The sequence below is a fragment of the Colletotrichum spaethianum genome (genome assembly GCF_022836535.1).
Source record: "Colletotrichum spaethianum MAFF 239500 DNA, contig06, whole genome shotgun sequence".
NCBI classification, from domain to species: Eukaryota; Fungi; Ascomycota; class Sordariomycetes; order Glomerellales; family Glomerellaceae; genus Colletotrichum; species Colletotrichum spaethianum.
Window position 1 is genome coordinate 428,618 of NW_026054776.1, and position 25,830 is coordinate 454,447.

Genomic DNA, 25,830 nt, shown 5'->3' on the forward strand with positions numbered 1-25,830 from the left:
TGTTCAGCCGCTCTTTGAAAACACAAATTTTAAAAGCTAGTCGTTCTTGCATAGATTCAAAATTGTGTCTGTTGGGGCCAAGATAATCGTAGTGTCACTTCGAAGCGAAGAGGTTTCTGTCTTCATCACATTATGTGTTCGACATTGGGAGAGGGGCATATGCTTTTCTCAATAGAACTATCTGCTTGGTGCTTGTTGTAATTATTTTACAAAACGGTCTGGGCATAACGTCGCTTTTGGTTCATCCAAGACACAACCGAACGGGAGCCTCAGCGACTGCATACTTTGACTACGCTATCTAAGCCTTTGCCGAGCCACTCAATGGAAACAAGGATTGCACAGTACTACCTTGAGGGGTTTTCGATGGGCTTGCCGCTGGTGTGACAAAGATCGAACTTGAAGGTGTGGCAGTGCCGGCAGGAGCTGGCGAAGAAGTCGAGCTCAGACTTGCGGAGCCTCCGCCTGAGCTTGTAGACGTGGTACTAGTACCTAGCCAAGAACTCGATTCAATGCTACTCTTAAACCTACCTGAGTTTGTGGACTTGCCAACAGCAGCCGTCGACGGAAATGGCTCTTTAGTGCCAAAGATTCCTCCAGACTGTGCGGTTGTTCCAGCAGGAATAATGAACGGGTTACTTTTCGAACTTGGAATGGTGCTGAACATTGTGGCCGAATCCTGCTTTTCGGAGGGTTTTGAGAAAATACTGGACGAGGGACTGTTGGCCGTCGGTATCCAAGTGCTACCGAACAATCCAGTTTTACCGTTGGAAGGGTTGTTGTCCAATGCCTTCGTTGTCGGTGAGGCATCGGTTCTGAATATCGGGACTTCAGAAGATCCCTTACTTGTCGAAGTCTTTGAGGAGGAGCCCGTGCTGTTCTGGGCTTCGTGAATCCCCTGGCCCGTCGGCAGTATAGGTTGTTTTTCTTTCGAGCTAGTACGTCCAGGTGAAGAAGTTGGGGCAGTATTTTCTCGTGGTTCCGATGCCAAGGATTTCGGCGCGTTTGAAGCTTTTTCAGTGACAGATTTATTGGAAAGTTGGCCTGGAGGCCCCTTGGAGGTATGTGACGGGTCGGGAGAGTGAACTGTGAAGGGGTCGGCAATGGTCAGTCTAGTCATATCATACAGCACTGGTCACACTCACCAACGGCAACTCTAGGCTTGTACCGACGACATTGCTCATGGCCTTTCTTGAGCAGTGTTATATCCTGCTGGAGTTGTGCCCGGTGTTGGCGAACTTCATCGGACTCTGCCGCCAGTTCTGCCAGCCTGGCATCACTCATGCGGTTTACATCCTTGGGGGTAAGAATTGAAGGCAGCTCACGGATGAGGCAGCTCTCTATCGCAAGGTTGATTAGGTTGTCTGTGAATGTCCGTAACGCCATCTGAGAAAAAGTCAACATTATCGTCTCTGGCATGTGCAAGGAAAGAGAGTGAATGGGTTCTTACATCGTAAAATGTCTGCATCGTGTCGATTATGCGGTCTGTCCCGAATTCCTTGCTGCTTTGTGGTTCGCTGGTTCGCGGAGGAGAGAATGAAGCATTGTCCACCCATTCAGCTTGGCCGACAGTGCGCTCAGCAATTCTGCTCTCCATGGCCTCTTGAAAATCGATGTCGAGTGGCATCGCGTAACCTTGCTTGAATGGTCGTAAAAGCTCTTGTACCTTGGCTGCCAGAAGTTCATCCTTTGCGTCGAAGAAGGAATCCACGCAGGTAGATAAGATGGCGTCGGTTGTGCTACTTTTGCCGGATGAGCCGATGACATGCTCAAAAATCTGGTCCACAAACACTTTGGCAGCGACTGTGACATGACCAACATGCTTTTCAGCAATATATCTCCATGGCTCTGACTGCTTCTGGAAGAGCTGGATCATAAGATCCATGTTGGCGTATCCTGGAAACTCGGTACCCTGGTTATCGGCAGCCTGCCGCTCCAGCTGGGCAGCCAGCTCAGTCCAAGTAATGACTTCCGGGGTACGAAGGTTGTACTGATGTGCATTGATAAAGTCTTCGAGGTAATCAGGAATAGTGTGTTGCCGCCGTACGTGGTCGAAGGATTGAATTATTTGTTGGTTCGCACCCTGAACGAGCAAAACTTGTCGGATCGCTCTGTTGAAGTTTCGCAGCTGAGATCGGAACTTCCGTTGAGTCCCCTCGAGTCCGCCAAAGAAAGGGTCTTTATAATGACCTTCGATGCCGTCGCGAACCAGCCTTTGGAAGCTCCCCGCGATGTCTATGAGGTAGGCTCTCATATCAGCTGGAGTAGACCGGGAGTGTCCTAGCTGCTTGAGCTCGCGTTCTCGCTCCGTGAGTTTGATTTGAATATCATCAATGACTGTTGGGAGGTCTTGTTTGAAGTGCGAGAGAAGAATCTGGCTGAGCTTCTTTCGGAGGGCAGCGACACCTCGGTTCGCTGTGGAAATCGATGCCCAGGCTCCTGAGTTGAGGAACTGTTCCTCAACTTCGTCTCGGGTGCCGACGTCTTTCTCGTGATCCGCCTGGTTGCGCAGCACGTGCCAGCCGAGAGAGAGATTGTGAAACGTCTCACGGCCTCTGATAACTTGGAGGTACTCTTGCTCGTTCGACGAGCCGGGATGGAGAAGATCAGGTTTGGTGATGACCCCAAGCGTGCGCTTTTTGGCTGGATCAAATTCTGAAGCCTCCTGCAGGACGGCTTGGTTGACGAGAAGGTTATTGGCGGAAACGATTGCCAAAATGATGCTGTTTTCCTTCTTCATGTAGCTCCTCACTAAATTCATGACAGTCGCTTTGCCCTCGTCTGATTGCTTTGCTGTTGCTGTGTGGAAAATACCGGGGAGGTCGACCAAGGTAAGAGGATACAGGTCTGGGCCTTCAATCTCCAAACGCAGAACATCCTTAGAGAAGCTTCGGCCAGTATCAGAAATACCCATTTGATGCTTTGCGGTGTTGATAATGTTGTCGATATCCTCTTGCTTGAAGTCGGTAATCTGCAGTTCATGGGCAGGTTTGGTGTTGTCGGCGAACAACACCGTCGCTTTTACACGTCTACGACCGCCTGGGCGGAGAACCAGCTCCGTTGCGAAACGCGTACAGAGACCCTCTTGTACTGGAAAATGGACATGTGAAATTGCTTCGAGCACGGAGGATTTTCCCGAAGACTGGTCTCCGACAACAATGATCTGGGGAAGGTTGACGATTCTCCCTACGCCCAGCATAGAGAGGTTGTCGATTGTGTCAAACAGTGTTCGCGTCTCGACACTATTAAGCTCTCCAAGAGCTGCAGAATCAAGAGTGATTTGATCCATGGCGATTCGATGCTGTGATAGCGCGGCTTTGTTGACAGCGAGAAAATGACTATGGGCAATGGATAAAGGTGCACTGGAGCCAGTAGAGATTCTTGCCACTTTCCTGTCTCTTTAATAGCCTCCAGACAGAATTGGGCTTTTAAGGAGAAAGTTCCCCTATTTGTCGACAACCAACACTGTAGTGTTGGTTGTTGAAGACAGCGGCGCAGCAGGGAAAACGTCATTTTAACCTGACACAGCTGAAATGCAGGAGGTCCAGCCCCCGCCACTGATAACCAGGGCGGCGAAGGAACATGAAGGTTGGAATGCAAACAAACCGCGGCAGCGGTAATTGCTCATATGATCCCACGCCGTTTTGCTCGATTCGACCGGGGGCGGCTGTAGATGTTTTTTACTTGATCAAACTCTAGGCGGACTCAGATTTGCCCATCATTGCCTATTCTGCCTTTGCGAAGTACAGATTGGCCAGGTTGCTGCGGCCATCAGGTAACAAAAACAGCTCGCCGCTTCACCGGCGGCTGCTTGCTGTCTGTTCAAGCCTTACTAATTTTACCTAGTCCCTTGTGAAAGTAGACTAGCTGATAGAAGACGTCCTGAAATAGCACATAACAGTATTTCATACCTTCAGAAAACCACGTCTTTGCCGCAGCCTTGCTTCCTGACTTCTGGAGTGCGTCATGTTTTAGGATGGCACTTTTATTGAGCGCCACCTTGATGCGGATGTCTTCAATGAACGCTTGCTCTGACCATAATTGAGAACCCGACTCAGCATCCTTGTCCGGGGTTTGACTATAGAACATGGCGCAATCAGGTCCATCTTGCCTAACCAACGGCGTTCCACCATGCCAATTGAGGTGATAGTAATCCAATTACACCTAGTAAGTTTCCAGTGATCGGCATTCGATGACTAGTCTTCCGCCGCTCTGAACTCCTAAATGGAAAGCCAGCGTCGATTTAGAGGGGCGCGTAACAAGTGAACAAAGTGAGGATGGAGCCTTCTGAGCCTTGTCGTTTCTTGCTGGTTGGTATAGACCATTATTACCCAACGGCGCAGATATTGATTATGCTGTTGGGAAACACGCCAACAATTCAGTCAGGAGTCGAATGTTTCACTTCATATCCTAACAAGGCAGATCTGCTACCTATCTGACCACGTGTGATTGTTGGAACAATGCGCACTCTAGTTCATCTGTGCCATTGGATGGTCATGGGTGTTCGGGGTGTTCGGGGTGTCCGTTGGCGGTGAGATTCGTCGGGATGTAACAGGGGTCCAAAAACTGTTGGTTCTCTTCCAACTTACCATGTCAACTTCCCAAGGTGGTAATGCAAGACAGGGGGCAGCTTCTCGGCGGTTAGGCCGGCACAATTCTCGAAATGAGTATCAAGAAGGTGGGAGTGCCAAGAAGGGCAAAATGAACGGGGCGTATTACCCGCCGAGATTATCTACAATCGTACAAGGGGTATTTTGTTCAGTCCGACGAGCACGAAATGGAAGCCCCTCGTGGGCAAAAGTCCGGAAGAGACACATTGTAAGTGAAATTTTGAGTATTAGGTATCTGAGACAAAAGCTCAGAAGAAACCACTTCCAGTCATGACCCCAAATATCGCGTTCGAATGGCTAACAACTTACAAGACAGCAAACAAGGTCAGACTAATTGAAGAAAGGTAAGTTTTGGTCTTAGGGAATCCTTCCTCCTGGAAGGAAAGATGGGTAGGAACTTATTTCGATAAAATGTCTCATGGTGTTAAACGAGCGCGTTGGCCTTTAGCAACGTTGCAGTTCAATTGAGACATGTGGCTTTCAAAGATCGAATGCGTACTGTTGATTCTAATGCTGTTTGCTCGACGAGCCTCCTAGAATATGGGGCTTCCTGGGACAAAGTACTTACACGACTTTCAGTGATAATAGGGGTGTCCTGGGACATTTGACAACTCTCAATGGCCTCAGATTCCTCTCCTTCACCACAATAGCTTAGTGTCTAATGATCAGCTTCATATATGTAATTCTGTGATCAACCGCGGTGGCGGTGTTGAGCCTGCTAGATGTTAGTGGAAGCGGTTGCTACTCCATAGGATTTCGCTTGGGGTTTCAATTTTAGCTGCCTGTTAGATCACAATATTGCCTAAAAGCCCACGTGATCTTGCCGCTAACTCTAACTGGTTAATCCTGCCAACAGTTTCGGCTAGTAGCTGCAGGTATTCAGGATTCTCAGTCTGAATTTAGGCAACCGTTTGTAATCAGCTTATCAGCACGGCTGTTTACTCTTCCCTTTCCTTCATCGTTAACTTATGATACTGATAGTTCACTTGCACATCGAGTCAATCAACACATATTGGCTGCCAGCAGACAAGCAAAGCAGACACATTGCAGCATTGTTTTGCCTGAAGATAGCTTCCTTTGCCGACAGTCCTCCACGCCCTAGTACGTAGACACAATGCGCGAAGAAGATTTTCTTACTCAATCAGTTGTTCCACTGGCGAAGGAGTGGCTCGAAGAGTGCGCAGCAAACCATCCATCATGTGGTAAAACAGCACGACACAGTAGTATTTTCTGTAGCGACAACAACCTTTTGATCAGCGACCTCGAAGGCAAGGGGTTGGTTGCGGCACGCCTCCTCTATTTCACTCTCCATCCATCTTCAGAGGAAACCGATGTCGTGCATCTTCAACTTTCTGACTCACTGAGTCCAGATACGCGATACATTGCCCTCAGTCATCGATGGGGCAGCCATGAAACATGTTGCACCAAGCAAGAGAATCTACAGGACATGATTGACACAGGCATTCGTGTCTCAAAACTCCCAACCTCGTTTCGCGAAGCTATTTGTGTCGCGCGTGGGTTAGGAATCTCCTATGTATGGATCGACTCCCTATGCATCATTCAAGACGACAAAGAAGATTGGAAGGCTGAGGCGCGGCGTATGGCCATTATTTACGACAACGCTACTCTCACGATCGCCGCCAATGACGGCCTCAATAGCCATGCAGGGCTGATTGTTCATAATCCCGATCTCCAAAGTGTCAACACGCTCGACTCCCGAGCTTGGGTGTGCCAAGAACGGATGGTGTCGCCCCGCTCCCTTATCTTCACTGAAGGTTCTGCGATCTGGGAGTGCCGCGAATGCGACGCTTCTATTGACAAACCTGAACTCAAAGCCAGGAGAGTGCGGGGTGTAGAAGAAACTCCTACCCACCCGAAGGATATCTTTGCTTTCTTCAGAGACTGGCGTCTGCCTCTTAAAAAACAGGAGCCGGCAAGGATGATTCAGTTTGACGAGCAAGAGGAGGGATCTCAGGCAAGCAGAGAATCTCAGCAGCTTGTTTTTCATGGCGAAGATGATAAATCTGTTGAAGATAAGGAACCCTCGACAAATTTGCAAGGGGATCAAGATCAGGATGGTCAAAGCAACACAGTTAACGATGCCCCCAGCGAGGAAGAAATCCCGGAGAACGACTTTGAAGACCAATACAAGAAACGTTTAGTCCTTACTCCCGATGGCAGAAATGTCTTGATGCAATTTGAAGAATTTCAAGTTGACGAAGATGATGACAATGAGTCTCAGCCAAGCAGAGAATCTCAGCGGATTCTTGATGACGAGGTAGATGATAAGTCCGATGACATCGACCTTGAACCTTCAGAAAACCAACAATGGGAAATCAGTTTCAATGGCAGAAAGTACTCTATCGAAATCGACCTGGCCAATCTTGCCGTTGTATCTCACCGCAGCGCAGGAGATCCGGATCCCGATTACAAAACGCTCGGTCCTGTGCTGCTCCCTGGCGACCAGAACTTTGAAAAAGCAGTGAGCCAGGTAAAAGACATCGTCTCGGCTTTTCCTAAACTTCGTAGAGGCCCTCTAGATTACATTATACCCGTAGCGGTTCGTGATCTCGATTACGACTCTGATGGCTTTCCTGCATACACAGGCGGTTTACCTGGCCATGCGGCAAATTTGGGGGTCTTCTTAGAAGGCGCTACGAGGTCGATAGGATACAGCAACTATCCACAAAACTTAAGAGAAGGCGATCCAGACCCCTTTGGCGACTTCTTGGTTTTAGTAACCGACCTAGATCGACCTCAAGAGGACTACTTCCCTTTCCTCAGGACATGGTGGTCTTTCCTGTCGAACTACTCTTCTCTGTCTCTCACCTTCGGCTCAGACAAGTTCCTGGCCATCAACGGGATCACCAACGTCGCCCAGAGATGGACCCATCTACGGCCCGCATTCGGTCTCTTTTGGCATTTTATGGAGATGGAGCTGCTTTGGTACGTTGACCCTGACGGGCCACCAGGAGCGAGGCAGGAGAGCTGGCTAGTCCCAACATGGTCTTGGGCATCGACCAGAAATGGGAGAGTGAAGAACGACGTCTATACCCGACTGCCAATGCGGGGGTGCATCCAAATAAAACCCTATATACATGGTCCTGTAGGCACTGGGTTCAACCAACCGCTTCCTTTTGTCGCGTGGCGGGCCAGAAGATATCACACACTTGACATAAAGGGAATGTTGAGAAAGGGTGTGGTGACGGCTGTTCAGGATAAGGATGGAAAGATCAAGTACCCGATAATTCTAGAAAGAAAGGGGAGGTACTCGGACCAAGAGGATCATGACTTCCGACCGGACTGTGCCGAATCTTTCCCGGTCGGGCAGCCTGTGAACGTACTCTGTATGGAGTGGTATCATTACGACGCGGATTATTTTGGCCTCCCGAAGTATATCGATGTCGGCCTGGTATTTGAACAATTGAAAGGCGAATCTGAAATTACGAAGGCGGAAGAGGTCACACACTATCAGCTCATAAGCAGACAGCGGCTTCTTGTCAGGATTGGATACTTCGAATCAACTTATCCGCTAGGTACCTTGCGGGATCCTGAGGAGTTTGTGGAGGAAAGAGATTGGTATTTCGTAAGACTAGCCTAGCTTGAAATCTCTTCTCAAGCTGTGTGTCACAGGGCCCAAATGTTTCCATACCTTTTGGGCCTTCAAGACATTACAATCGCAGTTGATACTGAGACGGAGGACCTGGAGACGAGGACTTGAAGGCTTCTAGGCTAATAATCCACGTCCTCTTGCATTTTCATTTTGTAATCCATCTATGGGTCGCCGTTGTTATCAATTTGTTTCTGACCAATTGCTTGCCGTCTGAGGTGGAGTTGTGCTTATTGCCTCAGCACAGTATAGCGCACCCATCCGGGTCGATTAGCAGGCTCTTAGTTGTGAATACTATGTAGTAACATTAATCGCGTCAAAACAGGTGAAAGTGCCATTATGGTGATAGGCGATAGGTGTTGCCCATGAGAGGAGAACCGTACGGTTGAACATCTAATAGTTATCTTATAGTTGCGCTTGCCTAAAATGAGTAGGAGGTTTTACTTCTCAAAAAGATAAATCCACACTGCCGTCGGATGCTCACATTCAAGTTGCCATATCTATTCTTTCCAACACTTATAACATGCGTGCTCATGGCGTGTTTTAGTTAGAGTAAGTCAGGTAGTCAGGTCCACCCTCATGGAACTAATTGCCGAATCCAAAAATACGGAATCTTTTCTTCATATTTGGGCCGGAGAAATGAAATTGCTGAAAGCCAGTGTCTTCATTTGGAAATATGGAGATCCCATTCAGAGGACAGTTTCTGGAGTTGTCCTGTCACTTTTATGCAGCATCTTGACTGGAATGCCGGACCTGCTTCCAAAGGTGTTGCCGAAATAATGGGATCCCTGCCAGCATTCTCCGTGGTTGCCTACACCAGAGTTGCATATAACACCAAAAGATGCCCTGCAAGGGTTTGAACGCTGCATTGATCCAAACGGCCCGGCTCAACACGTACGCATCTGCCTTTTGTTGGACAGCCTTGATGATTTGAACGACCCGGACGTGTTGCACACGGTTTTTGCACTACGACTTATGCGGTGGAGCCAACAAAACCCGGATAGGTTAAAAATCTGTGTGAGCAGTCGGGAGGAGAACGCCTTTATGAACAATTTCCCAGCGCATCAGAGATTAAGGCTACATCGGCTAACTAAAGGCGACGTACATCGACTGGCTACTCTAAGGCTGAATGAACATTCCCGTTTCCGGACCTTCACGGAGACAGACCGCAATCTCTTCTGCTCCCAGATTACCAAACGCTCTTCGGGGGTATTCTTGTGGGTCAAGTTAGTTCTGGACGAGATCTATGAGAATCTAGACCAGCAGAGATCCCTAACGGCGTTGCAAAAAGCACTCGACCAAATTCCGGAAGAGTTGGAAACCTTTTTCTTCAAATATTCAGCTCCATACGTAAAGTGGACCAGAAAGAAGCCTATCTCATATTTCTGCTGGCGTTGGATTGGGGCTTTCCGGCCCTGGTCTATTCTTCCGTTGAAGATATATTGGCGTTTGAAATGGACAATGCTCACGTTGACAGTCGTCTGATGAGTTTGGAAGACTTGAACGTCCGGCATGCTACCTTTTCCGCCCGCTTGCGAGGCCTTAGTAGAGGCTTACTAGAGATTACTGGATCCAAAGTTCCATCCTTTCGTCGAGCCAGCGTCGATCCACGCAGGATACTAGCTTTTGAATCCCGCATCAGCCCAGTGCACCGGTCCATCAACGATTGGCTTCTACAATCGACTCCAGAGACACTCAAGCAGTTTGACAATGATGTTGAAAAAGAGAGAATATTCTTGGAGTGTATGACGCGGCATGCGTAACTTGTCCCATGGAGCTATTCTGATTGGAACATCCTTTCTCAGCGTCTCGTCGATTGGATATCAAAATCTTCCGCATTCAACCAAAAACAAAGTATTTATTTGGTCCAGTTAGGCATTTTAGAAGACGCCTTACAAGACAAACGTAAGGGGCTTGGAAGTGATGGAGACTCGCTACTCAAACACAGCTGCGAGTATTACTTTGTACCTTTCGTTGACTGGGGATTGCGAAATATTGCATGGGCGCAAGAACCGCAAGCCCAAGTAAGGCTCTTAAACAAGGTCTGTCACTTTGGTCGGATCTAGGATCAGTCAAGAGCTCAAGATCTCAAGTCATGTCTTGAATTATTCTTCAAGTTTGGTGTTGATCCCAACAGCGCCTGTGGTGGGCTCCAAGGGACTAACACCACCCCTTGGATGACGTTTCTTGTCAATACGATGGACCGTGATTCCGGATTATTATCACGCTGGAGTCTCTATCTTGGCATGAAAGAGTTGTTACAAGCTGATGCAGACCCGAGTATTCTTCTTGTTTGGGAAGCGGCAGAAGTCTATGAAGCCAAGATCATTTGGGATCCGGGATATCTAGACCCTTCGAAAAGCTCTCATAGTGGTCTTTCTTGGCACATCATAACAAATTCTTCGAAAGAGCCGCCTATGGAGGATCAAGGTCAATAAAGTGGAGATGAACTTGAAGCCAAGGAGAAGAGACCAGCCAAGGAGGTTGTGGGAAACGCGACTTTGTTCCACCGTTTCGAAACTTGGAAGCTGGCGGTCGTCTTCCTGATACTCGGTACGCACAATCTAGAGATACAGGTTCCAAACTGTGCCTGGCATATATCGGCTTCGCTAACAGGTGCTCTTTTGAACAGGGATACTCTGTGGAACACTTGTCGCAAAGTTGTTTTAGTCTGACGAGAAATTGTAGTGGTCTTTCGAAGATGACACTTTCTCCCTTTCCATCTTCAAGTGCACATAATACGAAGCCCCGTTGACGCACGTTTATGCTCTACTGGGCACCGATGGCATCGTGCTCTCATGGTGCTGCCAGGTCAGCAAGCCTTCACCGCCACTTCTGTACTGCGCGAAAGCCACAAGTCCTTGGGTTTCAGTTATCCATTCCAAAAATGGGTTAGAAGTCTGGTGGGCAATCCGTTATATACTGGTAGCTCCCATGGTGCTGAGAAGGGACAAGCGATCACGGGGATATTTAGAGACTCTGTCGAACGCTCCAACCATCTTGTCTTTATTGGGGAAGCCGCGCTACAGTGCTTGTTCGCAGCTCGAAACTGGCTATCATCAATCCGGCCGATATTGTCAACCCATGGTTTTTGCAGTGCAGCATTGCTATGGACGGGTCCGAGGGGAGAACGCAGATGACAGCGTTGCAGGAACACTCCAATGATTCGATCACAGCTACGGCCATGCTTCTCTGTTTCATAACTCAACTATGAAAGAGAAGCAAGCAGCGCATCCATTATTATGTGTAAATAATGCCGCCGTCCACAAGCTGCGTCTGACCTGTGACATGGTCGCTGTCCGGACCAGCCAGGAAGCTCACCAGCTTGGCCACGTCCTCGGGAACGCTCGTCCTCTTCTGTGCGATGAGCTCGCTCGTGAACTTCTTGATGGTGTCGCCCTTCTTGGCGCCCGTCCGCTCGCCCAGCTTCTCGTCAATGAGGTCCCACATGGCCGTGCCGACGATCCCGGGCGCGTAGGCGTTGACGGTGATGTTGTGCTCGGCGTACTCCATGGCGCTGGCCTGCGTTAGGCCGCGGACGGCCCACTTGGAGGCCGAGTAGTGCGAGAGCAGGGCGAAGGGCTTAAAGCCGACGATGGAGGAGCACTGAGAGGCGTTAGAGATAAGGGGATCGTCAAGAGGTGAGGGATGGAAGCATACGCCGATAATCTTGCCGGGCTGCTCGGGCGTGCAGTTGCCCTGCTTGATCATCTGCTTCGCGGCGGTCTGGTAACAGTGCTGCACGCCAAAAACGTTTACGCGAAACATGTTTTCGAATTCCTCTTCGGTGATGTCCAAGAGGGGCTTGACCTGCGCGATGCCGGCGTTGGCGATCCTGTCACGATTCAGCTCCCGCTCCACAACCGAGATCACACTCCGCCGTGGACTAACATGGTGTTCAGCGGGCCCAGCTCATTGACAGCCTTCTGGACCATGCCCTGCACCTCGCCGAGGTTCCTCACGTCGGCTGTCGCGACGACGGATTTGCGGCCGAGGTCGCGGATCTCCTTGGCGACCTGGTGGGCGCCGGCCTCGTTGGCGGCGATGTCGTTGATGCAGACGTCGTAGCCGTCGTGGGCGATGCGGAGGGCGACGGCGCGGCCGATGCCCCGCGAGGAGCCGGTCACAATGGCCACGCGGCTGGGACGATGTCAGTGAGGGCCGTTTACGATGTTGCTCCAACAGCAACCCATTGGCGAGTCAATGGCATGCTGGTCAGACAATGTTTCGTATAACAGGGCAATGCACGTAGAATGACGAACCTGGCTTGTGCCGCAGCTCTGGATGCTCCTACAAACGCGCTCATGTCTGACTTTGATCTTCAACAAGCTCTTAGACTGGATGGGCGACAGGCAGTTATGAGCCGTATAGCCGCAACTGGCATCTCGACTCGTCTCTTCCTCTCCTTAAGAACAAGCTCGCGCCAAGATCGAACCACGAACTAGACCCCGCATTGAACTGCTCATAACGCGGGCAACGCGGGGTCGAGAAGGCCGAACAAGGTCCAACGAGCGACCTGGGGAATCCTTTAACGATCCCTCCGTCCGGCGAGAACCCCAAGCCGCTAACATCATCCTCGTACACACGCGCAAGATTGTACAGTGCGTAGATGTATCAGGCAATGGTTTAATGCTGTTCCTGTCGAGGCGGGGCAGAGTCAGCTTCGAGCTCTCCCGGGAGACCGAGGAAAAGGGGATGCATAAGAACAGCTGCTGCTCCAACGGTCCCTCGCGGAATTGCCCCCGCTAGGAATTGATTGATTCCAGCGGTCGGGCGCCTTGGAAAAGGATCTCCGAGCTGGCGCCCCGATTTGTCATGCACTCCACGTTTTCGACGGGGGGGGGGGGGGGCGCCCAATCCCTGAGGGTCCAAGTGGTGACTTCAACACTTTTTTTTTTTCTCCGTTTCCCGTTTCCCGTTTCCCGTTCTGTGTGTGTCGCACTGCCGAAGGCCCCCAGAAGCTTAGGTGAGAGGTGGCGGTGCGGGTTCCGGTGCTTTGGAATCGGGGGGTGACGCAGGTGGCAGGGTCCTGTATATAGTGTGTAGATGCTTAGGTATTCGGAGAGAGAGAGCTTTCAACCTTATCAACTCGGGGTTTTATCTTTTTAGACAACTCATATTCAAATACCCAAGTGTAATCTTCGTCCAGTCCCACCGCCTCAAGCAAACCACCTTCCCGTATCATCCAAGCGGCGCGTTCCCGCCTCGTCATACCGCCCAAAAAGCACGATTGCCCCAAACCGCCCCCCCCACCGCCAGCTCCAGCAGCTGCCCCTCCTCGGCCTCGGCCTCGCGCTCGCCCTCTTAACAAATTTCCTCCTCCCACCGCAGCAGACCATGGTCTTCAACTTCTTCTCTCGCCTCGCCCGCCCCTTCACCTCAACCACAATGTCCGTCGCGCCCGCCTCCTCCTCCGCCGCCGCCGCCGCGGGCCCCACGATCCCCGAGGGCGCCCAGAAGGCCACCATCGCCGCCGGCTGCTTCTGGGGCGTCGAGCACCTCTACCGCAAGCACTTCCAGGGCAAGGGCCTCATCGACGCGCGCGTCGGCTACATTGGCGGCGACCTCGCGAACCCGACCTACCGCGCCGTCTGCGGCGGCGACACGGGTCACGCCGAGGCCCTGCAGGTCGTCTTCCAGCCCAACGACGTCAGCTACCGCCAGCTCCTCGAGTTCTTCTACCGCATGCACGACCCGACGACGGCCAACAAGCAGGGGCCCGACACGGGGCCGCAGTACCGCAGCGCCATCTTCTTCCACGACGCCGAGCAGGAAAAGGTCGCCAAGGAGGTCACCCGCCTCGCCAACGAGCAGTGGTACAAGGGCAAGATCGTCACCGAGATCATCCCCGCCGGCCAGTGGTGGGACGCCGAGCAGTACCACCAGCTGTACCTGAACAAGAACCCCAGCGGCTATGAGTGCCCGAGCCACTTCCTGCGGACCTTCCCGCCTCTCGAGGGGTGACTCCGTGGTCACAATGACGATGTGAGTGGCGGTGACGGCGGCGGCGACGATGCCGGTAGACGGGAGGGAGCAGGGTGGGACAGGAGTCGGCTGTAACGATATGGGTTTTCTTTTCAACTTTGGGAAATCATGATGATGCACGGGTGCTTCGGGATGGGCTGCGTTCCTTTTCTATTATGGATGTAGAGGACTGCCTCCGAGGCGATGAATAGCGCTCAACCGCTTTGAATTTGACAATTGCAGATTAAGGACGTCTTTGTCATGTAACATGTGATGTGTGAGAAGCTTAATTGGTGGTGAGATATCGCTCTGGAGCTGATTGATTTTCAACCCCTTGTCATGGCACGAGGACATTGAGCGGCGAGACCATGTGTTGTTCCCGCTTCAATTAACAGGGACGTATCACGGGAAATAATATAGCCAGGATATCCTTCTTAACAGTTTTGAATTTTACTGATTCAGGTATTGTACAAGTAAACAACTTCTAGCCCGTGAGCATCTTCGAAGTACAAGAGAGGGGTTGCTTTAGCCTCTGTGTTCCTCCCACCGTGGGTATATATCAGTGTCCCACCGGCGGAACTAGTATTAATCCATTCGTATCCTCCGCTGCCACGCTCCAACCGTATTCAACAAGCTTATTTCTTGCGGTTCTGCTGCATCATCAGGATTTGAACCATGCGGACAAAGATGTTGATGAAGTCAAGCTCGAGCGCAATGCTCTCGTTGACGGCGTCCTTGCGGATCACACCGCGCTCGGCGAGGCGGGCGTGGTGCAGGATCTTTTGGACGTCGTAGAGAGTGAAGCCGCCAAAGACGGCGAGACCACCGTACAGAGAGATGCTCTCGGTCAAGGCAAGGGTGCGGACGGCGGTGACGGGCAAGAGCATGGGAGCCAGGCTGGAGGCGACGACGACACCAAGACCAGCGAGGAGGGGACCACCGATGTAGAGGTACTTGTCCTGCTTGGCAGTGGCACCGACAATGGACAAGCTGCCCATCATGGCGACAGTGTAGAGACCAGCGCGGGCGAGGAGGGCACCGGGGACCATCGTCAAGAGAGGAGCAATCATGGCGGCCTGGGTGGCGTTGAAGGCGGCCCACATGGCGTACTTGGGGATGTAGCTATTCACAGTCAGCTTCCGTTCATAGTCATACACGAGATGGAGGTTCAACTTACTTGTCAGGAGAGATAGCCCGGGTTCCGTACATGGTTCCGAAGCTGAGAGCGAGACCACCGAGACCGACGACCCAGGGGTTGGTCACCATCAGCCTGTAGACGAAGCCAGACTGGATCATCTGGCGCGCGCTGAGGGCGATGATGCCGATACCCAGACCGGTGTGGAGGAAGGTGTCGTTGAGGTACTCGCGCTCGTAGACGGGCATGCCGCCGTCGTCGCGGGTCTCGCGGTTGAAGACGAGGTTGATGGCCAACAGGCTGCCGCCAAAGATGGCGCCGCCGACCAACAGCTTGCGCATAGGGCTGGACTGGCCCTGGACGCCCGGGGCGGCATCATGCATGTACGTCCTCGCGGAGTTGCGGAAGGCATTGCGGGCGACGAAGGAGGTCGAGGTAAGGCCGGTCGCGCGGGCGGTGATGGCAGATGATCTGGTCTTGGGCGCGGCCTGGTGGAAAGACCGGGTGGCCGTCGTGCGGAAGGCGGCAGAGGCAGAGGTCTGGGAGAGTTGCGGGAGACGCTGCGCCAGGCGCGCAGGCCCTTGACGAAGGGTGATGCTAAATGACATCGTGTAGTGCGTTGCTGTTCTGTCTTGTCGATGCAGAGACAAAGGAAATGTGCTGTGTCGCTTCGAGGGGTATGTGTCGAAGAGGTTCGGGACCTTCTTGAAGGAAAAAAGAGAGCAAGTTCGCAGTGGTGCCCGCGGGAGGCAATGACGAATGACGTTTCTCACTCTTTCGCGGCTGTTCGGGGTCGGGCCGGATTTTGCCTCTGCTGTCTGCTCGTTGGCTGAGGCAGCTGCTTAGCTAAAGCTTTTTCCGGTCATGTGAGTGGTCGGAAAGAAGCTGGTGGAAGTTCCTGTAGCTTCCAGGCTTTCTGCGCTGCGCCGTCAGCTCTTTCCGCTTAACTCCGATCCGGGCCCAGACGGATTTTGCAGATTAGGTGACCAGCTGCAGCCGTCTGTCAGAATGACTCACTGCCAGCTGGTAGCAGAGCTCTCCAACCCACACCTCGGCTCGTCTCGTCCGCTTATGGAGCAACCATCAGGCCTCTGCCATTATCTGCTCTCCTCCTTGGCATCCCGAATTAGCAACCACACAATGGACGATACCTAGTGTGCAGAGTAGCCGCCATCGAAGTTTCCCGTCGAAGCTCCCTGCAGCACTTGACACGTAAACTTTAAATAGTGTTATCATCATCACATATCGCTGCTGAACCAAAGCCTACAGAGATTGTGTTCCTGAGCGCTTACTGACGTATCCGCGTCCGAACAATAGACTTTGGCAATACTCGCCCAACAATCGCTCATGAACGACTGAACGTGGGCATGGCCATGCGACTGTAACCAGAACCAAAAAAAACCAAGAAAAAAAGACACCAACGCTTATCGCCCTCATGAACTCCAAGACACCCAAGGGCGCGCCCGAAAGACAGCCTCCCAATCAGCCCTTCTACCCCGCCTGTGCCTGGGCCAACCTCTCAATAACACCTGGACCAACACCGTTGCATTGGCCAATGTCCCGTGGAGCGGGTTGCGAGCCAGCCCTGGCCGCCTTGGGCCAACGGCCAACGGCCAACGCCCTCCATCCAAATAAGTTTCTAGCTAGCCTCGAAAGAAATAGCAAATCACACGTCCCGCAACGGTCGTCCGTCTAGGCAGATTAGTTCAGACAGTCTGTCCAGTTGTTGGCGTGAAGCCACCAGTCCGTCTCCAAAACGTCAACCTAACCTTTGCCTGCTCACTCGCGCCGCAGAGGGCTTCATCCGAATCCAGAGCCGCACCGCTTGGCTCTGGCTTGTCTATTCGCATTCAAGTGCGTCGACCGAACGTCTGTCCTGGTCTGCCAGGCCCGCCAAGGCCGTCTTTCCCTTACGTCGCCCGCCTCAACGGTGCGTATTGGACATCGGACGAGTCACGAAGCACACGATGTGTGTCATCGCGACGCCAATTGCCCATCCAACTGATTTGCCCCTGGGACTAGAGCTCTGCTTCCCTCAAGCTAAGCTCTTCTTCCAGTAGCCCTAAATAATTTACCCGGCCAACTCCCAATGCTACCACTCGGCTAAGAGAGATCTTCAAGGCCATCTCTCGACGGCGATCCGCAAGCCGGATAGAAACACTTGCACCCCAGACTGTAGCCCCCAGCACCCGAGCAACCGCACGCGCAGCAGCATCGCAGCACGTCCCTCCATGAACCAGGTCCATCCATCGTCCTTAGCCCGGACCGTTTAGAGTCGTTGCACGTCTTGAGCTGGTCTTATGAGACACATGATCGACCTCGGGTCCAGTACAGGGTGTGGGACGCTGAGAGCTCGGCTTCCACTTGAACCAGTCTGACGTGCCATGCGGGCAGATAAGTACTAGGTCGACGATTGTCTCTGTTCTGCATGTGAATTCCCCATGGCGCAAGAAATCGAAAGAGACTGTGAAGTATGATACCTGCCCGCATGAGAATGACTCGACAAAGTCACGCCAGACTGATCCACGAAGGACCCGTAAACCGGACCAGCCCCTAGCAATGTTGTACGATACCAGGGTTGCAAAGAAATAACACTGCAAACCAACACGGCGCCAAATTATAATATCAATCAACACCAGCGGTTAAGCACAAAATCATGCATGAATTCGCGATCTCGTTCCCAGCATTAGCGGCCAAGCTACGCTGTAAAAAGTGCTGCGTTCCGACAGAGCCCCCGTCAAGCGGTCCCCGCACGGGGCTCCAGCATCAAACGAACGAACCAGCGCCGCTTGCACCAACCAAGTGTCGTCTCATTTCCCTCCCCCCTTCCATCGTCGTTGCCGCTGTTGCTTCGGATGGTAACATTTCGCCCCCCCCCCAAAGCTGCAATGCTGCGCCGGGTACGACGCAGCAATTTCGAGATTCAGACAAACCAACTGTCTTGGATGTTCGGGTTTTCTGATTCGAGCAGCGGCAAATCGACAGCCGTGTAATTCCTGGGATGAATAAAATTACCCAGAGTAAGGGGAGTCGGCAAGGGTCCGGCTGTTCTGTGATCCGCACATAACTAACCCAGCACTCTCCTTCGCTTTCGCGGAAAGCCATTTGCGTTGGTCGTTCAACGCTTCTCTTCGTCTTTGTGCTATTGCCCTAGTCCCGACTTTTCTGGCCTCCCACCCGTTTCACGCTTCGCTGTGGCTTTTTAAAAAGACTGGCGCGCGCCCCCTTTGTGTGATTCGGATAGACCAACGGCGCTCATCCAAGTCTCTTCTCACCCTTGGCGCTCTTTGGTGCTGGATAGGTCACGCCGTCTAGTACAAGAACTCGACTCGGCCCGGTATCTTTGTCCCGTCGCGGAAGACATCATTAAAAATCTGCAAGAAGAACTCTGTGTTACGTCTTCTCAGCACCGTCAAGGATTAAAGAAGCAGCCCTCCACCATCTGTCAGGATCCGACATCTTCGGAAACTTTTAACACTGCCGACACGACCACGCCGATCCTTTTTAGTCCACGATCCAAAGACAGTTCAGAATGAAGGTCACAGCAGCATCTTCGTTCTCCCTCTCCATTCTGGCCGCAACGACCTGGGCCGCGCCAGTCGACTCTGAACAACACCCGTTGGTGTCCACCGGACACCCAAAGGTCCCTATCACTGCAGAGGTAGCAGCCCCAAGCAAAGCGCATTCGAGTCCAGCATCGCCTGAGAGCCTGATCGCGTCAGTATGGAACGCAATCACCCGTGGCAGTGAAGGACAGGAAGAGGACCTGGGTCAGGCGTGTTTCTGCTCCAGCGGCTCCATCTGCTGCCACACCTCTTTAGGCCTCGACTGCACGCATGGCTTGTGCGGCCTCTAGAGTGGATTTGGGTCGGCGACAAGAGCGTTGCGCTCTTTGGAAGGGGAGGATACGGCTTCGCCGGGGACCAAGCCGATGTTCCCACTATCACCGGATCCGCTCATATTTCGGACCTCCGAGCGGGCCCGGTTGCAAGTTGCGTTTGTCAATACCGGCAAGTTGTTTGCCGGGATTTCAGCCAATACGGGTTGGCTTTCGGAGGTCAGCATAATCGCCGAAAAATCCTCGCATTGTTTCGCATCCGATTCCGGATAAAGCTTCTTCGCGGAGTAACGAATCATGCTTTCATACTAATCGAAAACCGAATTGCTCGGTCCCGGCGATGCGCGAACCACTCGTATTGTACCTGTACTCCCATGTGCTGGAGTACATCACCCTCACTGCTTTACATTTGCGGGCGGCGTCGGTTCGAAACACGAAGCACAAACGCTCCGTGGTATGCGTGTGTGCCACGCTCATCAAGCTTTTAGTCCTCGCCGCACCTTGAGGGGCTCGACCGGTTGCTGAGGGCCTTCCGGCGTGGAGTGTAGCTGCTGGAATATGACTTTGTGTGACGATGGAAGATGAAGATGGTTCGCACTACTGTGTTGGCGATCCCTTTTCGAGACTTAGACCTCGTGTCTGCATCTAATCAGCGGCGAACAATGGAAGCAGCGTAATGCTGCGGCTATTCACATAGAAATCGACAGTTGGCGGAAGAACCAACATGGCGAATTTCCGTAGTCAATCTTGATCCGTAATTCAACTATCGGAGCGGCGGAAGTTGGAGTGATCGTATTCGTGTTGCTGCAGCCTGGCAGGATTCTGCCCGCTACGAGCTATGGTCATGTCCCGTGTAAACACCGTCTGACTTGCGTCGGACGCCATCGAAATGGAAGGCCCGAAAACTCCACTTTGGCCGCTGATGCAGCCCAACGAAGCCAGCCCAATTACCCGGGCAGGGGAACAACCGTTATCCTCGTGCTACTCTGGCTTCAATATGCATGTTCAGTGAGGAAGGGTTGCTGGAGATGACACCGAAGGGCCATGGCTTGCTGCACCGACCAACGCTAGAATTGTTCTGGAAGACATTGTGGCAACCAGTTGAGTGCTCAGGGCCGGAACCACATAATATGGGAACACAAACTCGAGCTGAACGTTCTCTGCTGGGTGTCTGCAGTAGTGCGAAACCGAAGACAATCAAGCGTTGTGTGCTGCCACAGGCCACTGGAAGGGGCATGTAGATGGATGGAAGGTACCGGGTCCGGGTCCGGGAAACGGGCATTGGCCTTCGAATGAATCGCGAAAGCTGTCCCGCATGAACATCGACGAGTATCCTTTTGTGTTGTTTTGGCAGGTGTTGGTGGAAACACGAAACAGACACGTGAAGCACAAGGATCTCCCATACCTGTAGTAGAAACCCTTGCTCCAGGGTCTCGTATTGCGTGAAGCTTGCCGAAGACAGCTTTGGGGCTCATGTGATGGGACTCTGTTTGTTCACGAGCAAGTAGGCCAATGATACAGACTTTTGGCCTCGAGTGGTGGAGAGTAGGCGAACCTGTTTGTCGTGCTTGGCACATGTTAGGAAAGGAGACCGAGACCGGCCGCAGGGCATAGTAAGATAAAGGCCGAGCTGAGGGTAGGGCATCGTCGGTCTCTGCACAGCAGATGCTTCTGGAAGGACGATGGAATCGTGTCAACACGTGGGCATTGGCAAGGATGTGCCATAGCGTCGAGCTACTGAGCGTTGGATGACCTGGTATAATTGCAATGGTTAGCAAGCTATCGGACTGCAGATCCCGGAGGGTTGGTCGACCAGCGTGGCAAGTCATGTCAGGCTAGGGTAAGGCGTGCAATGTGGCCAAAGTCTCCCGTATGCTGGTTCATGCGAGGAGGACTTCGCAATGTGCTTGGCTGGAGGCCGCGTCTGGAGTCATCGTCAGGCTTTTGTAGGACGCAGTGGCAGAACGCACATATGGGAGTTGCGTTTCAGCACGCAGAAGTTTGAGCTAAGATTCTCTTCCAAGTCTGGTTGTGCGGAAACGGAGGCCTGCGAGCGGTCCGACCGTTGGAACGGCAAGGGCCTGCGGCGACTTACTAGCGAAATCAAGTTCGTCTTCTCTGCCATCGAGGTCCAAAGCTCGCGTTGACAAGGTCTAGGTATGCAGAATTTGGCCGAGAGAGTAGACGACGACGACGGGATGTATCATTGCCTCAGTCCGTGCTGTTTAGAGGGGGGTGGCGAGGGGAGCGACAGCCTTGTGAGAATTGCCAAAGATGGTTAAGTCAGGAGACCATCCGGAGCGGTTCCAAGACCAGATGAGTAATCGTGTCCGTAAACATTCAGCTGATTCTTCCCGCTGGCCTGGAATGACGGGCACGGCGCTGCTGTCGTTAAAGATTCGAGGCATCCGGACTGACAAGAGAGGGTCTGGCAAAGGCATGAAAGGAGTGCAAGGAGAATGAAGTGCAGACTTCATGTCAATTGATCGACCATGATGAGAATGAAATAATATGCTGGGGAAAGGACGAGAATCAAGGGAGCTGCGGATGGACTCGTCGCTGTCGTTCATGCATGCAAGTTGCAGTAGAGAGGCAAAGCATGAAGAAATGGAGACCCTTGAGGGTAGCCAACATACCTAATTCCCATTGGAAACTGAAACGTCAAGGGTCCTTCCTAGGTATTCACCACTTTATGGCAGGGCAAGCGGGATGGACCCAGGTTGTTGACAAAACCGCGCCGCCTGGGTGTTTCCTCATCAGTAGTGTGTAAGAGCACCGGAGGAACATTGTTGACTAAGCCGCAGTTAGTCATCACCAGCCAAACCAATTCTCGCCCGATTCAATCTAACGTCTTCAGGATCGTTCATACCCTTGCGAATGCTCTTCTTTTCGTCGTCTCCACCTTAACAGACGAAATCTTGCATAAAGCTCTGAGTCGATCGATGAAGTCTCACTGATAAAACAAGCACGTCAGGCACACCGCAAGCAGCGTTAGACAGAGTTCTTCGGAACAAAGCCTGCGAACGAAACATCCACACACGACACATCACCTAGGCTGGCCTCCTCCGCCCATGGCAGGCTTCTAGGCGTCTTCCACGAAGCTTCCACGCATCCTTCTCCCTTCCGCTAGGCGGCGCCTTGACCACCATCCCCTAGCTCCAGTGCCAGCTTCTGCTCCCGACATGGTTGACCGGGTGCATCCTCTCATCCAGCCGCTGTGGACTTTCTTACACCCTCCAGGGACCGTTTCGTGCACCGTGCGCGCCATTTCGGGTCCGATGTGCCAGGGGTCCCGGCCTGCAGGCTTGAGACACGCGGTGAGCTGGCGGTCCACCCACACACTTGCCCGCCCTTTCGCCCTAGGCTGAGATGATTTGGGCAGAGCGACGTGAGGGAAGCGAGAGAAGTTGACAAGGTGTCGACCGAGAGAAGGGGGGAGGAAAGTGGGGAGATTGCTGTTGCGAAACAGACGGCCCGCCTGCTTGCCATCGTTTTCGCCTTTCGCCTCTCGCCGCTGCACGCTCCCCGCTAATCTACGCTCTGCGACACAATCTCATCCACAGGGCAGAGGCACTGGGGATCTACCAGGTACGCTGGGACAACTGGCCACAACGGAAGTCATCGTCATCGTCGTCGTCGTCGTCGTCGTCGTCGTCGTCGTCGTCGTCTCATTGCCTGGGACCCAAAAGCTGGCAGCAAACGAAGTAAAACAGCTCGGCTCAGCCTTCTCCTCGACTCTACGGAGGAAAGTCGTCCCTCTCTTGGGGTTGCCTCTACCAGCGCAAGGGTGCAGCAGCTTTCAGCAAGCCGAGTGGCCGGGCTGCTGGGGCTGGTGCGGCCTTCTAGAAGGCCCCCATTCACCTATACCGCATCGCTTCGATCACGAGGACGGATTCGAGATTCGAGCCACGGGGCGAGATTGAAAGCAGACGAACCTGCGCGATTGAAGTCTAAGAGGGAACATGATATATGCCACTACTTTACTGGCCGATGCGGGGAGCGGCGTGAGCGAGAAGCAGGCGCAAAGCCAAAAAGGACAAGATGGAAGCGCGCACGGAAACGACGCCAGAAGCCCGAGAGAACAAAGAAATACGGGCGACGGCTTGCCGTTTGGTTTCCCAGAGCCCTTAATTTCCCTCTCTCTTTTGCGCTTCTTTTTCCTCCTCCTTCCCCTGGCCGATCTGAATCTGATGGCGCAACCCCCCGAAGGCGTGGCTATCGTTGACTATCCTGGAAGATGTCTGCACCAGGCTGCCAAGTACCTCGTCAAGCTCGCGCTACCTTAGTCATTTGCTCAGCGTCACACTGGCGACCGGAGCCGAGAACAGATTCAGGTGGCATCTCTCCCAGTCGCCATCAAGGCCAGCCTTAAGCTAACGTCTCACGACGTTTCGCCCAGACGGACTTCCTGCGAGAGTCGGCGGTTGGTGTTGTATCCGATCTCTCTTCTTCTGACAGCCACTAGACTGTTGTTCGTTGACGCCGGGTTGACGATGGTTTGTTGCTCATTTTCCGGTGTGGTGTCTCTCCTGACATCATCTCTGGAGAAGACGAGCACATGGATGGGAGAGGTAAACGAGCAGCGGCAGGGAGCGTCACTGTCTCCAGCAAGCTTTCGACCTGCATCCTGTTGCACTCCGCGCCCCCGCCCTTGATCGTCAGCAGCAGCGCCGTTCTGTTTGTCATTCATAACATGTATTTCCCATGTACGTCTCCAAGAGCATCATGACAGGGCACCGTTGGCTGCAGTCGCAAAAGCTGCAGTTTGTCTGCCTCTCCAATCTCCCCAGCCGACGAGGCACCCAGGTCTCTGTACTACACCTAGGCAAAACCATAAAAAACGTACAGATAGGGTAATGCGTACGTATGTAAGTACAGATACCTCGAAGCATACCCTGGCAAACAAAACGCCTTTGCCCGGCGGAGGGAACACAAGATACCGCATCGTTGGCCGCAAGCTGTGGCGGCGGTATCAGATCTCACTGCATGGTGTCCCGAGCTCTAAGATGGTATTCCCTAGACAGTGAGTGGATTGTACTCGGTTTTACTATCTAGATACTAAACACCAATGCCCCGTCAACGTGTTCCGTACGTACATACGTCGACCTTCCGGCCGCCACCCACTACCGTACTTGTCCCTCTGGTGCGGGCAGTTTAAGCTTTGGCGTCAGGTTGCTCGTATGTCTCGTCACCCTGCCATGGACATGTCCTCAGCCCCCTGAGACCGCTACCCCGAGTGACCGTGTGCAGTAGCCAGGTACATGCGCAGTACATGTCTCGCCTGCCATGCCCCACCATCCGAGCGTCATTGTGCGAGTTGACTCCAGTGGGAGCTGTGACTGAGATGTGCGAGGGGGACGGGTGGACGGAGGGTGGGCTAGAGAGCCCAAGGCATTACCATGACAGTTTTTTGGTCTACGAATTACGAACCCGAGTAGGTTCGATCTCCCCCATCCGCAGCTAGTAACCATGGCTGCTGTGTTTCTGTTTCTTCAAGTGTTTGTTCCGGTGGTGGATGCTACGTACCTGGGAGGTTCGGTATGGGTATGCACACCGATATGCCGGCCGTTGGTGCCGGTCTGCTCTGACCGACAGACCGACATATGGACTGCGTGGCCATGTCGACCTGTCTTGTCTGTCCGGCAGTCTTTGGCTCTTCTGGAAGTCTGCTGGATTCTCCAAGCATCCAGTGGTGGCATCTGCAACCTCAGCTGCACATGCCCATGTTCGGATCTGCACAGGCGCTTGCGCTCAGGCTGCGAGAAACGTGAAGGAATCCAGGTGAGTCCTGTTCAGTACCGTCTTGTCCCCCTTCCCCACGGCCACGGCCACGGCCACGGCGGCACACCCACTCCCACACCCACTGCAACACCCACACCCGCCGCCGGCCTACCCTACCGCAGTCGCAGTCGCAGTCGCAGTGTCGCAGTACCTCTGGCAGGCACGTCCCACGTCCCACGTTCCGCCATCAACCTTTCCTCGCACCCCGTCCCGTCGCCCCAATTCCCATTCCTCCTCCCAGACCCACGACCGCCTCTTTTCGTCCATCGACGTCCCTCCTCCTCCTCCTTCCCTCCTTCTCCTCTCTTTCCTTCTTCCTCCTGCAGCCTCCTTTTCTGGAGAAAGCAAACAAAAAAGTCCCAGCTCCAATTGCGAACTACCAGCCATTGTCGGCCCTGAAGAAACCAGCGTTGCGACTACAAACCGACTGCATCCGCCTCTGTTTGCTCCCCCCCCCCCACCGCCAACGTCGTTCCCACCGCCCTCGCCTGTTGCTGGGATTCCGCCTTTTTGCGACCGACCCTCACACGCGACGAGAGCTGCATCTCGGCCCAAGAGGCACTCAATCTGCGTCAGACCCGTCGGCCCGTAAATTGTGGATGCGGTGAGTCTTGGATTGCATCTGCCCCTCGAAGATTAACTATGCCGAAACTGAACGTCTATCTGACATAGTTTCCGCAGACGGACCGCTGCCCAGACAAGCTCCCAGCGAACCCGCCGCCAAGCACAAGACAACTCCTCCGTCGCTGTCACTGCGCGGCAAGCTTGTTCCTCCCGCGACTAAAGCCGATAATCCGCCACCGATCCAAATCGCCAGTTGAACGCGGACGAAGAGGCCTCGTTATCAGCAACGTTCATTGCGTGATACGATCTGCGACACTCCGTCTTGTCAACC

At 53.0% G+C, this 25,830-nt stretch overlaps 5 protein-coding genes across 5 annotated transcripts; 3 read left to right on the forward strand and 2 right to left on the reverse strand.

The window, feature by feature from the left end:
* Positions 1 to 1,113: 1,113 nt before the first annotated feature.
* Positions 1,114 to 3,286, reverse strand: ColSpa_03157 (interferon-induced GTP-binding protein Mx3; the record flags this gene model as incomplete). The annotated part of the gene is made up of 2 exons (XM_049269369.1): positions 1,114 to 1,383; positions 1,448 to 3,286. The coding sequence occupies 2 exons, from the start codon at positions 3,284 to 3,286 to the stop codon at positions 1,114 to 1,116; spliced, it is 2,109 nt and encodes a 702-aa protein (XP_049125326.1).
* A 2,768-nt stretch (positions 3,287 to 6,054) lies between these two features.
* On the forward strand, positions 6,055 to 7,786 carry ColSpa_03158 (uncharacterized protein; the record flags this gene model as incomplete). Its single annotated transcript, XM_049269370.1, has 3 exons — positions 6,055 to 7,553; positions 7,580 to 7,679; positions 7,718 to 7,786. 3 exons carry the CDS (start codon positions 6,055 to 6,057, stop codon positions 7,784 to 7,786), a joined length of 1,668 nt encoding a protein of 555 aa, XP_049125327.1.
* Positions 7,787 to 13,605: 5,819 nt separating this feature from the next.
* Positions 13,606 to 14,181, forward strand: ColSpa_03159 (putative peptide transporter ptr2; the record flags this gene model as incomplete). Its single annotated transcript, XM_049269371.1, has 1 exon — positions 13,606 to 14,181. The coding sequence occupies one exon, from the start codon at positions 13,606 to 13,608 to the stop codon at positions 14,179 to 14,181; it is 576 nt and encodes a 191-aa protein (XP_049125328.1).
* A 635-nt stretch (positions 14,182 to 14,816) lies between these two features.
* Positions 14,817 to 15,924, reverse strand: ColSpa_03160 (growth hormone-inducible transmembrane protein; the record flags this gene model as incomplete). The annotated part of the gene is made up of 2 exons (XM_049269372.1): positions 14,817 to 15,303; positions 15,359 to 15,924. The coding sequence occupies 2 exons, from the start codon at positions 15,922 to 15,924 to the stop codon at positions 14,817 to 14,819; spliced, it is 1,053 nt and encodes a 350-aa protein (XP_049125329.1).
* A 5,131-nt stretch (positions 15,925 to 21,055) lies between these two features.
* On the forward strand, positions 21,056 to 21,301 carry ColSpa_03161 (uncharacterized protein; the record flags this gene model as incomplete). Its single annotated transcript, XM_049269373.1, has 1 exon — positions 21,056 to 21,301. One exon carries the CDS (start codon positions 21,056 to 21,058, stop codon positions 21,299 to 21,301), a length of 246 nt encoding a protein of 81 aa, XP_049125330.1.
* Between the last annotated feature and the right edge of the window lie 4,529 nt (positions 21,302 to 25,830).